This window comes from Rhamphochromis sp. 'chilingali', assembly GCF_963969265.1.
Source record: "Rhamphochromis sp. 'chilingali' genome assembly, chromosome: 11".
Taxonomy (NCBI): Eukaryota; Metazoa; Chordata; class Actinopteri; order Cichliformes; family Cichlidae; genus Rhamphochromis; species Rhamphochromis sp. 'chilingali'.
In genome coordinates this window covers 6525229-6539985 of record NC_137938.1, presented here as the reverse complement: position 1 = coordinate 6539985, position 14757 = coordinate 6525229, and the positions used below count along the sequence as shown (strand labels likewise).

Here is a 14757-nt window from a genome sequence, read left to right as displayed (position 1 = left end):
AGCGTGTACATGCAAGTCTATCCGGTTCCTCTGAGCCCCACATTTGCTGACAGAATCCTTCACTGTACTGATCATACAATAATTTTAGTTTATTTTAACTCAGTTCCACAAATTCCATGCAGCTGCACAAAACACTCATTACAGCACTGCAAACCACCACAGCTGAAAACAAACCGCTATTAATCAAACCGCATCCCCTTTTTTATTTTTCCTCTGAAACTAAACTTGGTATTTGCGACGTCTTTTTATGTGTCATTAAGAATCAGTGCGCTCCGGGCAACTTCCAGTGTAAGAAGTGGGTAAGCAGAGGCTTTCATTTGAGCCGTTCACAATGACAGAATGACCTTTCACTGCAGAAACAACACTGTACAGATCTCACAGATGTAAGTACTTCATCACATGAGGCAGCACACAATTTACATCATACAGAAAACCTGAACTGGACAGAAGGACCTACAACTGGCACATTAATCTTAATTTAAAAAAACGTGTTCCTGTTTAACATGCACAAATGCATCTGTGGCAGCTACTGTGTTTCTAATTACCAGAGACTTGGGGAATGTGTTGGTAATGTGAATAAATGAAACAGAATGTCTGCGATTCAAAGAAAGATGGAGCCTGAGAAGAAATGGCGTTTGTGATTTTAGAAGAGCTGCAAACAAACCCAGAAAAGTCCTTGACGCTGAACACAAGAAAAAGAAAGAAACAAAGAAGGCCTTTTGAGCCTAAATTATGAATGACAGTGTAAGAGCGACTTAAGAGTTCAAATGATTTACACACTTGGGAGTCAGCGGCACAACCAGACAACAGGCTGTAAAATATGTCGACTAAACCTGAAAACCATTTCAAATGAGCGCTCAGGGATCAGACACACTTAAACAGAGCTTCAGGAATAAAAGCCTCCAAACAAGTCCTGCTAGTTAATAAAAAAAAAAAAAAAAATTGCACTACACAGCTAATGAAACAACAGGCTAACACGCAAGCTGAGAATGTGCACTTGCTAGAGCCATCTGACTCATGTTTCTATACTTGTTTCTATATTCTATTTGTACAGCTCCAGATCACAACATCAGTTATTTGGAGGAGCTTAATATTTTAAGGCAGGGGTGTCAAACATAAGGCCCGTGGGCCAGAATCGACTGGTCAAATACTGGCCCACTGAACAGCTTTGACAAATGTTTAGTAGGACAGACCTCCCAACGACCATCCACACCATCTTATATTATGATATCTCAGGAAATAAATGTGCAGTTGAACTTCTTTACACTGGCAGAAAGGAGAGTTTCCCTGGTCGGGCCCATTTAAGATCAAGGTGTGCCCACAATGTAAAAATCCTCACTAACACTGGAGAACAACAAGACGATGGGGGTTTGCCTCGTTCTCCTCCAAGCTCGTTTGGTGGCCTGCCATCACAGACTACTGCCTCATGTCACGATATTGTAGGCTCTGCAGCTGCACATAATCACCTACAGCCTACTGTGTGGGTGTGTCTTGCTTTCTCTACTGCAGCTTAGGTACACCCCTCGACTGCATTTAATAATTAGGCCAGGGAACACTTGGGGACAGGAGCGCTTCAGAGTGGCTTTGTGGCTGTTAATGCTGCTCTATGGAGCAAAATCTTCATGTTCCTGCTCCAGACACTGTTTGATATTTTTAGAGCCAAATAACCTCAAGTTTGACCTAATCTGCAAAGAAGAGGACAGATCATCCAGGCCTTTATATCTTTGAGGCATACATATTTTAAACCATGTTTACCGTGGCTACACTTGCAGTGAATCCATAAAGGAGATTTCTTGTACCAAACTGACTGAATGGACAGGAAACAAGAATCAATGATGAAAACAGTGATGTCCTGCACAATGTTAGTTTAAGCAGTCGATGTATTTAAATAGAACATTAAGTGAATTGTTGCTGTATGCCAGGAGAAAACATAATGTGGTTGTCACTCTGTAACAATAGTAAGGATTCCAATTTCCACTTGAGCCTCAAAAAAGCACATCTAAGGGATGTGCGGGGTAGGGGTGTGTGGAGGGAGGTGGTTGGGTTCTACACCAATTTGTTCATGAGAAAGGAATCAAACATCAGCCCCCCACTGCTGTCTTCACAAGCTGACATGATTATTATTGCTATTGCACCGAGAGATGTCTCACTCCGACATACATACACTCAGTTTTCTTTTTAATATTCAAGCTGCCTTGACCCAACTGAAGGGAACAAAGAGGAACAGGAAGTTCAAATGTTCAACTATCCAATCAGATATGTACATTTCCTCTCCTCCTCTGGCAGTGCTCTAGAGATCCCCCACGTGTGGGCCCACAAAGCAGACTTTATATTTCCATGTAAAAGCAGTGCAGCTTGTTTGGTCGCTGACTCGATCAATCTCCCACCGTGACTGTCTTTTGATGACGGTAACATTATCATGGACGAGGAAAATGGAAACAAAGACTGCTGATGCCGGCCTGATCTGATTCACCAACTGCTGTGGTAAATTAATGTAAGGAAACACCTTGCTCTAGCCGCGCTGATGCACTGAGCTGAAACATTGATGCGCGTACAGTCTACTGTGATCAAACAGAATTAGACTTGAAATAAATCCTTTGTAAAAATGATATTTTGACATAAATTAGATTCAACACGACGGTGTGTTTTTCAAAGCTGTAGCTGCTGGGAGTGTATTGCATCACACTGAGAAGGGCTTTTATGATTCTGATGCTGATTAAAAGCGAACAGATTAAGTTTAGCAGAGACAGACTTGGAGCAGGGCTCCGTGTTTGATAATAGCTGTACCTAATGACCTTATAAGTCACATAAAGTGGAAATACAGAACTACACTAATATGTATATAAAGCACATGCTTTCTGTTCTGATAGGTGGAGCTGCTTTCACTGATAAACTGTTGGGAACCTTACATAAGAAAATATTCAGGCACACATCCATCTCAAAGACATTACTATCACACCACTGTGTATTACTGTAGAGTCTTTACCTTACAGCAGCTTAAGGTGGCTGTTTTGGTGCTTGGTGCAATATAGAGTGTGCTTCCCAGGTATATTAATGGCTGTCACTTTTTATTCTATATTTGCCTGAGTCTTGACTCGTTTATTAGTGAACTACTTAAAGTGTTATTTTGCTCTTATTTTGGAAATTTAGTGGCTGTGTACCAGCGAGCCCCAGCCTTCACGTTGCTGTTGTGTCAGTTCTTCATATCATTTAACCACTTCTCCAGAAAGTCTGTTGTTTTGAAGTTGGGCAAAACTTTCCATAGCCGGGGGAACTGGGGCCGATATGTGTGATATGATCACAATCATATCAGCCGGGCGCTGTGTACCTGGAGTCGAGTTTTTATGACCCATGCATGAACCCATACATTTTTAGACATAAGTTGTAACGGCCGCCATTTTCTTTGTGAGTCTTTATTGCATGGCGTGGCGCGATGTAATGTTTGCGTGTAAGGTTTAGTTTGAGTACCTGACGGCTCTTTTTTGCTTCTCATCCACAAACTCTCTCCTTACTCTTTCACGTGACTCTTGCGTTGGTGGTAGAAGAGGTTTGTCATGTTTGAGTCTGTGGTGGCGGCCGGTTTGTGGCATAATTTGCATAGTTTTCTGGTCCGTGTCAGACTTCTCATAACCAAACCATGTCCATGCTACAGAGGTAGCCTCTTGCTCCTTCTGTTTGGAGCTACCTGATTCTGCCTCATCTTCAGTGGCCATGCTAGTATTCTCTGTGCCTGCATCCACACGGTGACCATCCAAACAATAAAAAAATATTACCATAAACAGTGTATTTTGCGTCACCATGAAACAAACGATAGCGTATAATGTGAAACGACGGATGTTTTAATTTCGTCATCCGATATATTTCGTCATATTGCACAGCCCTAGGTGGAACTGTATTTCTCCAGCTGGAAGGACGCTATAACCAGACCCTGCATCACATGGAGAAGTGGTCTATCCTACCAAATTCAAGCCCATGCACTCTCTACAGAGGCAGCTGCTTATGTCACAGAGTATATACTCTATTATTTAATTAGATTTTTGACTTTGCGTAAACAAGTTTCTTATTGGTAAAAGTGTATGCCACCACTGTGGCATCTACTTAAATCGCTCTGCATTATTTAACATCAAGCAAAAATAAAGAAATAAAAGATCAATATATGTGATCTATTTCTGACACTTTACCCTTCTCTGATAAAGACGCACACAGTGCGTGCTCTCTAGATGCTGAGCAATATGCCGACTCAAGACGAGCACTGAGTGAGAAGCTGAGTCCGATAGAGAAAAAGAGGAATCTGAGTGGGTTTCTATTCAGCTACAGAGGACGCACTGCTCATAACGAAATTTCAGCTGGATTTCATTACGGCTTTTCTGCTTTGGAAGACAGGAAAGATGAAGCGAGCGGGGTTTGGGGTGTGACAGTGGGCCACAGACTGGACTGCAAATCACTGTACAAGGTATGCATCACAGAACACAGCGAGCTATTACAGCTTTGAACTAACTCAATTACTGTGTTGCTGCAAGCAGAATGTACGGTGCTGGTCTTCAGAGAGAGACAGACGCAGGAGGTGAGGGGAGGAGGATGAAGGAGGTGAGAGACCAAGGGAGGAAAGTGCCATGTTAAATTATTCATTCTGCCAATAATCCTATTGGAGGATGCAAAACCCAACAGTCGCCCCGTCTCATCTCTACTTTTAGCCTTCTCTTTCTATACTTGTCCTGAGTTCAGCCACTAGTCAGCATGGCTTCTCTGATTCCACACTTCACAGCTTTCCCACCAAGTTCCCCTCACCAGTTTGTCTGTGCATATCCACATGTCACTTCCAAACGATCATGAGCTCAGCTACCGAGTTCAATCTGAAACAACGGCACGGTGATGTGGCATCAGAGTCAGAGCACGGCGAGCTCAGGAGTGTGTGACGACGCAAGCTCTTTGAAAGGAAGACCACTTTAATCTTTCCTTTGCCTGCCTGCATTTCCACTTTCAGTCCCGCACTTTTATCCCAGATCCTTTCTGCCCTTCTCTGGGGGATTTGTGTAAACTGAACATCAGTTGCTAGTGGATGGTGTTAATTATTAGTAACTGTGTTTATGCAGCGCAGATATGAAAAAGAAGCACATGGTCTTCTGTGTGGCATCCCCACATGTGCTGGGCCTGAAAGTCTTTTCAAGGAGAGAAAGCAGAGCCTGTGTGTGCATAGCTGCTGAATGCACCCCTACATCTTCTCTTGATTCTGCATAAAGTCAACATCAAATGAGCACAACTGCAAACCCTCAAGTCGTCGCTTCCCACTCTCGAATGAATGTAAATGAGTTTGTGTGTGTGTTTTTGCTGCATCTCACCTATGTAGACTCTCCGACTGAAGCGCTGCATGAGCAGCAGGACGAACACATGAAGAGGAATCAAGTTGATTATGAACACATAACCACCCCAAGCAGAAACCTGTCAAAAAACACATTTAATGAGCCCACTTTAATTAATTCAAAGCTTTCATTAATGGCGGGGCGGAATCATTTGGATTATGCATGCAAAAAGGCCTACCTCCACACATACACCGACTGCTACATGGCTAGCTTATCCCCGCTGAATGTGTACAATGCTTTCGACTGTAGCAGATAATCAGTAGAAGTATAACTGGCCCACGAATCCCTAAAGAGTGACTGTGTTTTCTCTTTTATTCACTTCAATAATGAGACGCTTTGCAATAAGGAGCAGGGTGCAAAGCTGCACAGCCCACCTGTGAGCTGTGAAATCATTATGAGCTTCAGCATTACGACTGGCATTCACATTATGCTGCTGGTACAAACCCCTCAGAAGCACAAACACACAGACACACGTGCACAGAACAGAGATGCACACACACGCAACCCTTTTCAAGCTTTGTTCTGATTCGTCTCAAAGTGTCATGTAGCTGCCAGGCAGCGAGCGGCTGCCAGTGAAGCGGCGTCACAGTTTACGGCACGAGGTGATTCTTCACATTCTGACGTGAATGATGGGCAGGTTAAGGGAACGGTTCTCCCGAGGACATTTTTCATGTCTTCGTCTGATGAAAATGGCTCCCAGTGGTTCGAGTGCAACAAAGTTTGATGGACATCATAACTGCTGCAACAGTTCTGTGAAGGGCACGGCGATGTGCACTGACTCTGCGATCCACAAGTTGCTCTCCTTTTCAGTTTAAGGTTCAGGGCCCGTCCTTATCAAGTGTCAGAATCACTCTCTCTAAGGAACTGTGCTCAAACTGAGCCTTGGACTACAAATGCTGAAGTTGGGCTCGAGGCTATTTGCTGAACCCCTTCCAATTATTTTCAGCCAGGGGCAGAACATAACAATGACACCGCTAACTAAAAAAAGATCATTTTATGCGTGTGTGTATTAATAACTATTGTAGGTTACCGCTAAAATTAATAAGCAGCTTAAATCAACTACAAACCAACCATATAACAAACTCGAATACTGCGGAAGACGTCTGGAGAAATTCAGGGCGTGCTAAGGCACCGACTGCCATTCGATGAAACTAGCTAACCAGGTAGGTAACAGGAGCCAATGAAAGCTAAAAGAGTTAACCAGTGGCACCTGCGTTTAACAGAAGTTAAAAGAAGCCATCATAATCTAAGAGTTATCGCCTGCTACCTTTTATAGTCATATTTTAAAGGAGAACCAAAGTGTTTGGCTTACAGCTGGATCATGTGACCCTGAATCATCCCTTAGTTAAGCTGCCGAGGCTGCTGGGGGCTTCCCATGATGCACAGCGGTTTTTCTTCACTCTGCGTTTATACACCACTCTGCATTTAATCATTAGTTGTTATTAATCTGATTCTCTTCCACAGTGCGTCTTTCGTCCCGTCTCCCTCCCTTCACCCCCAACCGGTCGTGGCAGATGGCTGCCCCTCTTTGAGCCTGGTTCTGCCAGGAGCATCTTCAGAGTTTTTTCTTCCCACTGTCGCCAAGTCCTTGCTCATAGGGCATCTTCTATTATTGTCGGGTCTTTATCTTATAATATAAAGTGCCTGCTGCTGTTGTGATTTAGTGCTATATAAATACAATTAAATTTGTAATATCTACGATATTTTCTTTTGCACGGTGAGAAGGCTTCAAGACATCCTGTTTATATACGTCAGAAATGGAAGCACTAAGGCAGCCATGGGACCAGGCCTTTGGTTTAAATTTCCAAACTACTGCACAACAATAAAAGAAAATATTCCTGATTATGCCAAACATTCTCATAAAGCACACACACGGAGGTACGAGGAATAGTAAACAATGACCTTTAACACTTCTGCATTTGCACATTTAGTCCTAACAACATTCATGAATGATTTCCATCCTCCTGCCATATTAGAACACAAGTGTTACCAGCAAAGTGTCACAATTATAACAAAGGATCTGTGTGTGTTTGTGCGTGTGAGTTCTCACCATATAGAAGTAGGAGAGGCAGCATCCGATGGCCCAAAAAACTGATCCAGTCTTCACAGACTTCACCTGCGGTGTACACCAGAGAGCATTAACCACACACACACACACACACACACACACACACACACACGTAAATCAGAGCCTTCCATTAACTAAGCTGTGCTGCTCGCTGTTTCTTTCCTCGATGATTTTGCTCTACTGCTGCTTGCCCAACATGATAGTCTGAATTATTCATCATGTTTGCCTCTTTAATGACCCACACACAAAGCAGACCACCGTGTCCTACAGATCTTTACCTTGCCCACAGCAGGACACAGCAGCTGCTAACGAGGGCCTAACGAGGCTAACGAGCCCTGACTTAACGAAGGCTCAGGTGGGAGCTGTTGCAATTGGCTGCACGGATGATGGAGCCGAACCAATGAGATGTGGTGGATGGAGGAAGAGCAGATACTGAATGAAAGTTGAGGACAAGTGAACAAGTGGGGAAACAAGATGATAAAGGAGAATGAGGAGCATTCACTGGAGACTATTAAGCTATTCTGTATTTCACTTAGAGCAGATCTACTAAGCCCTCAAAAGCCTGTATGTGTACTTAAGTATGTGTGTGATTTATTCATGGTGCAATTATTTCAGACTTGCCTGAATCCAGGAAACAGAAATCAGTTCTTGTTCTAGTATTCCCCATCTTTCCATTCCACCACTTAACAGTGACTTCAGGGCTCTTTAACAGGGATAAAGGGGTCCTCTGAATCTCAATGGTATGCTTGAAATGTCATGGTGATGGTCTTTAGTAAGAATAACATTAGCCCATTTGCCCATGTGGACAAATCGCTGAGGACCAGTGTGAGGAATAATCTGTAGAAGCAGAAAGATGCTTAAGCCCTTCTCATCCTGGGACAGATAACACTGCTGGCTTCATCAGTCTGATAAAGCGATGGCATTGTCACCCACACACGGGTCACATGTCGGTGCCTCAGGGCTTCATTCAGACGTTGCTACAACATTTACAAAACCAGTTCTAATGCATTGAATGCGTTTAGTTTTCTGTTAACTCACACATTGAATTCTTAAATAGCGACCCTGAGTGACAGCTCCCCTGTCCGAAGTCAACACACTGCCATTGGCAATTTAACAACTCCACAAGTCACTGTGGATGAATCCTGCTGCTGCATCACACTGCAGGGGTTTAATAAACTTTAAGTAGCTTGACCTGCCTCTGCCAATAAATAACTTTTATTGACCAACATTGGTGGTGAAAAGCTGAAAAATGAGATCCTCAGACTTTGTCCTGTTTAACATGTCTGTTTTTTTCATGAGCAGCTTTGAGGCTTCCTCTTACTTGGCGTGAGATAAAATCCTGGCAGCGTGAGACTGAAAGCAACCATCTCAGGCCAAAATGTTAACACTTGGCAAGCTCATTTGCTTTTTTCCTATTTTCATTGTTATTTAAGGCTTTCTCCAAAACAATCGTGTCTTTCAGTGAGCTGAGCGAGTCGCAGAAACCCAAGAGAGACGTCCAGGTTTATCTTGCATGCATTTTTAGACTTGTGAGTTTTGAAAGTGATACCATACGTCCATCAGCAGATGTTGCAACTTGGCAGCCACTGAGATGTTTGAGCAACTATTAAAGTCTAAATGGATGGGCATGGTCACTGAGAAATAAAAACTATATTTACAGAGTCCCCAGAGGAACATAAAAAAAAAAGCCCCAAAATAAGGTTTGAAACATGCACAGTTTCAAAGTATTACCGCTTCATTTTCAGATAACTCCATAGCGGCTAAAGAGGTGGAAAGTCTCCACTGAAAGAAAAGCACTTGTTCTATCAATGAGTGAAGGACCTTCAGTGTAAAAGTACACTGGAACCTGTCTATTAAAAGGGAAACAAGCTAAAAGCACATGACTTCTTGACGTTACCTGGGTGACTGTGTTTGCAGTCTGTTAACCTACATCCACACCAAGCAGACACAGGGCAGCGTTTTTGTGCACCAAATGTTCCCTTGTGTTCACCAGCTAGTTGTTTGTTGGTATAAGGCAGTTAGCATTAGGTTTATCAGAGCTTTATGAAGTGAAAGGTGGAAAAAAAAAACCCCGATATCTTTCCTCTCAGGCTGAATGACCCTGCTGGGCCTTTGAATCTCCGTGTCACCTCTCAACCTTACTGTTCCAGCCCATCAACAGCTGCTCCGCACTTGGAAAAACCATGCCATTCACAGCTGTTGTTGGGAGGGCAAAAAAACGAGGCTTATGATGTTCTTGCGCACATGCCAGAGAAAATATGGTGAACACAGTAACCAGTGTGAATGAGATGAGTGCAGTAACATAGAAACAACATAGAAATGGTTGTCACTCAGCCAGCAGCAATAACAGCTCGAAAACTGGCCCATCTCTTAGTCACCTGCTCCTAGCAACCAGTAGCAACCAACGGATCAGATTTATCACAGAGCAAATACAGCCCCTGCTATGGCATATTTTAATGAGGCATGAATAAAATGGACTTCAGTCAGATCATGAGGCTAGGTCAGTGCTGTGCTGGCTGTTAATTAGTAATCTGGGCAGCAGTACCTCACGTCCTTTGGTTCACTGTTAATCTAAGAATAGTGATTAATGCAGCTTTAAATAAAAGACATGAGTTGTGCTTCAAAGCCTCACACTCTAATTATTCCCTGTATGAGTGATAAGACTATGGCAAGGCTGAAGAAGTATTCAGGCATACCCAGAGGTAGTAGGTGAACTGCAGGGCGAAGATGGCGATCCCTTCATTGTCAAAGGATCCAGCCACGGAGCGGGAGATGTAGCCAGGAACGATGGCAATGAAGCAGGCTGCCAGCAGTCCTGCCCCCTGGTTCCACAGCTCCCTCGTGAGCAGAAAGGTGGAGATGGAGGTCAGGCCGCTGAACACCGGGGCCAGGAACACGCAGACGTCCCGTATGTGGACAGTGATGTGCAGCAGGTTGAGCACATAATGGATCAGGCCTGCTGTGACCATTAGGCCTGGGTACACCTAGAAGGAAGAGGGTTGAAATTTATTCAGAATATCATAAATCTTTATTTCCATTTCACTCAATGTGTTAAAGCCTTATCTAAAAAAACAGCAATATTTATTAAATAATTCATTCAAGCAATGTGGGTGTGCACATAACTCCTCCTGGGACATACAGTGTATAGATTTCATTAATTAATGGGTGCACTGGAACCCTCCGCCTCCCCCTCTCGCCCAGCTGTGATTGTATCGCCTTCTAAAGATCTCACAAGGAAACGACTGCCCAGCCCTAACGCATTGTTTCTACAGACTGCGCACACACACACACACACACACCACTATAATTGTATAGCTTCAGTAGAACATTTTCTCTTCCCAGTGTCACATTATGCAAAAACACATTCAAGCTGTTGTTTTCTCTGATAATGTGAACGCACTGAAGTGCACTCTGGGGAACAGATTAGCCCATAACCCATACAGAGAGATCACACGTAAGTTATAAATATAGAGAAGAGGAGGAGTCAGGCGCTCAGAGATGAGCTGTAATGTAATGACGAGTTAAAAGTGACTCGAGCCAGTCTGTCCTTTAGCGGTTATGAAGACAGATCCACTCTGTGTCGTACAAGCTCTTACCTCCCCGCTTCCCCTCGGAGCCGTTTAGCCATCCAGCAACGCTTTAGTTTGTGTGTGTGTGTGTGTGTGTGTGTGTGTGTGTGTGTGTGTGTGTGTGTGCGCGCGCTGTTTAAAGTGAGCTGATGATGGAAGATTCATCATGATAAGGTGACTCTTGAGAAATAAGGACAAAGAAAGAGGTGCAGTACAGGCAGAAAGTGCACACAGTGCCTCATAACCTTGAGTCAGGCATCTCTGACTCGCACCACGCACACAAACACACACATGCACAGAAGACACAAAATACTTACCGTGCCCCCAACTATCCTACCCAGAGGATACCAGGCTCTTTCATCAAACCAGTTGAGAAACTCATAGAAGCCATTTGTGGTGAGGTGGTGAGTCGACCTGTAGTTGAACCTGAAACAATCAACCAGAGACAAGATAGTTAGACACAGTCCAGGACCTACGAGAGACAGCAACCGAACAGCTGCTTCTTATAAAAAGCTTTTCTACTCTGCTCAAGTACTTAAAGCTCTTTATACAACATGCGGCATTCACACAAGCACTTTTTTGGACATTTAAGTGCCTTTAACGTTCACACTCTGATGAACGAATTGGAGAGCAAGTTGGATTTCATCATTTCGCCCAAAAGTATTTGACTGGAACAACCAGGGTTTAAACCACCAACCTTATAAATATAACATTTATTTATTGTAAATGCAATTTTAAAAAAACGTAATGAATTGATTTAGAGTTGAACTACCATTTAACTACCAAGTCCAAGTGGGGAGTAAACAAATCAACCTACTGACCATCAGCTAGCAAGAATAAGAATGAATACAGACAAAACTACAATTATTGATTCTGCTTATATGTCTAAGGGGGTGAAAGTTTTATGAACTTTAAATATGAATACTGTGTAAAAATAGAAATGCTGCCAACATGACTTTAATGACATTGTTTTACAGGGAAACTGCTGAGCTTGGAAGAATGATTTTGATAACCTGGATGCCTCTCAGTTTCTATCCCTTGCATTTTAACATAACTACCTCCCACTCACTCTCCATGTCATTTTACAATACAAAGCACCTCTTTATCTTTGCCAATTTCTAAACATTTCTCATTATTCCTGACATGAGGTTCAGTTCCAGTCACGACTAGCAGATCACATAATCATCATTACCTTTGGAGCTCTTTGCAACGACTGACAAGATAAACAAGCACAGCACGGCTTCCCGTTAGTCTCCTAAATATATAAACCCTCCCCTGCAGGTCCACGTAGCACTCACTGTGGATGACACTCGCCAGGGGTTCAGTTCAGTCACCTCTGGTTTCATATGACTCCCAATCTGCGTTGATTGGTTTATTTGTAATGATGTAAACAAGTAATTGACCACAGCCAAGAGACACCAGTCTAGACATGTATTCAGTACACACGTGTGGACACGTCCAACCCCTGTGACATGTTTTTTTTTTTTTTTCTGGGGTATCTAAAAAGAAATATAGCAATCTATAAATGGGACCTGTGTTTCTGTTTCATCAGGGAGTTAAATGTTTTATGAGCCACTGGCTTAAAGTATTTACACTGTGCATGTCCTCACTGCGTCTCTGAAAATATCTTCCATGTTTTTGTAACGCAAATGGAGACCACAACTTTAACCTGAACATGTTTCCAAACCTTATGCAAGTGATTTAAAAACATCATTCGCCACAAGGCAGGTGAAGGCTTAAGGTAAGTAGAGGCTTGGAGAGTGGGCGATATTTAATGCACAGAGTGGATTCTTTTTTTTAAATCTACTAAAGAAAAACCTACATTGTTCCTTAGAGGGCACAACTTAGATGTAGGGTTCAGTCTTTTCCTACCATTTCTCAGCATTTCAGGTCTGAGAACGTCCCGACTTGCTCCTACTGCCCAAAACTTTGCAGTATGCTATAACAGACGTCTATGTGTAGGAAAAACTGGCCTTTATTTCAGCATTTAAACAGAGCCAGAACTCAAGAAGTGAGGTCAACAGCTTATTCAGTAATTTTAGCAAAAGTATGGTTGTGTGGCAAAATGCAATGGTCTTTTTCTTCGCCTTTGTGCCATCTCTTCATCAACTTTCTTGATATTCAGCTAGGCAGCTTTTGCGCAGTCTTGCTAACAGGCAGATGCTTTTTTCATTTCCACAAGCAACAGTAGCTGTAGCTCTGTATTCGACCTATTAACAGTGTGTTGCTGAGAAACCATCGGCACAGGACATCATTACATGGAGCTGAGCACTGCATTTTTATCAAAGTCAGGTCAGATCCGTGCCTAGTTTTCCTGCAAACTGCCGGGTGTGACCGTATTTGTATCGGTCCCCAATGGTTTGGCTGCACCGGTAACACTCGTATGCAAAACCAATTACTGCTAATTGAAAGGGTTGTTGGGTAAACTGGCAGAAACTTGCCTCATCCACACCTTCACATACTACTGTGATCTCAGCTGACACCCGTAACAGATGCACAGCTTCATTGCAGTTTTTTCCCTCTCCACTCATGCTCATTTGCTAACATTTTCACTTTTACCTTCTTTTTCTTCCCCAGCCTTCTGCCTGCCTGTTGTTTACAGACAGTGAGACTTTAGAGCAATTCAACTACAGCCCGGTCTATAATTAGATGGTTCAGGTAGACAGAGTGCTGCTATTGTACAAATCCTGCACGCAGCTCTTAGTTTCCAAGCTGAGACTACTCAGCAGTTAGTCTGCTTGTCCCCTGAGCCTCTCCAAAGTATTAGAGTGCTCAATACAAACTGTCCCTCCACGAAAAACAGAACTTGATGGCGGGATTGCAGCATATGGCTTGCTCAGCCCCCTTAGGAATGAGTTCTAGATTGAGGGTACGTGCGCAGGTTTTTATGCTCACTCTTGCAGGCTGATTGGAGAGAAGAAAAAAAGCAATGAGAGAAAAGGAGCCTGTACATACAACAGAAGTCATCCATCGTGTGTCTGCTGCCCTGGTTCCTCCCTGGTCTGAGAAAATTCCTCTAACTTTCCTCTTACCATTACAGTCTGGGAAAGCCAGCAGTATCCTAAAGCTTTTCAGACAGCCAGTGGATGGGCTAAACACTCACCTCCCACACTCAACACTCTGGATGATGGGCTCTCAAAACCATTTCCAGCCAGGATGTCAGATGAAGCAGAATTCTGTCTCACCCGTGGGATATGGGCTCATTAAAACACAGAAAAACTTTTTTTTTTACTCCCCAGAAAAGGCACACTAGCCTTTCTAAATTCAGTCAAGGACATGAAACTAACTCCAGCTACTGTACCAAACAAAAGCTGGTGAATGAGTACCTTCTTTATTTTTGAAATCTTTCTATGCTAAAACTCCAGCTTGGTCCCATCCTATTCCAAATAATAACACCAACTAAAACTGGTATCAGAGACTTAAGAGCTCAACACAGATAAGAAAATCTGATCCCAGCCACACAGCACTACAGGCAGTGTGGGCTCTTGAACCCCAGAAGTTCACACTAAATGAGTCAACGGGGACTTTTAAAGTTCTACGGGGAAATGTGTTTTTACACAATTGGGTTTTTTTCCCTGTATATCAAGGTTTTACATATTCAGAGTGTCATTCAGTAAATTATAGAGTGAGTTGTTGGGACTTCAATTTCTTGCTCCATGGCACTGATCAAGGTTTGCACCTTCAAAACTTAAACACTTCAGGGCTCTAAATTAAAGCAAGCAACCACACCGCAGTCTTAAAGGTCAGCCAAGCTGTTTGC

General features: G+C 43.1%; 1 protein-coding gene across 1 annotated transcript in view; it reads right to left on the bottom strand.

Moving 5' to 3' along the window:
* Positions 1-14757, bottom strand: part of LOC308406295 (dolichyl-diphosphooligosaccharide--protein glycosyltransferase subunit STT3B-like) — a 77350-nt gene that overhangs the window by 23364 nt on the left and 39229 nt on the right. Inside the window, exons 2-5 of the mRNA XM_080897221.1 lie at positions 11315-11423; positions 10125-10412; positions 7411-7476; positions 5340-5439 (exon numbers count right to left, since the gene is read on the bottom strand). Of these exons, the coding sequence (XP_080753347.1) occupies positions 5340-5439; positions 7411-7476; positions 10125-10412; positions 11315-11423 (563 nt within the window). The remainder of the gene's footprint in view (positions 1-5339; positions 5440-7410; positions 7477-10124; positions 10413-11314; positions 11424-14757) is intronic.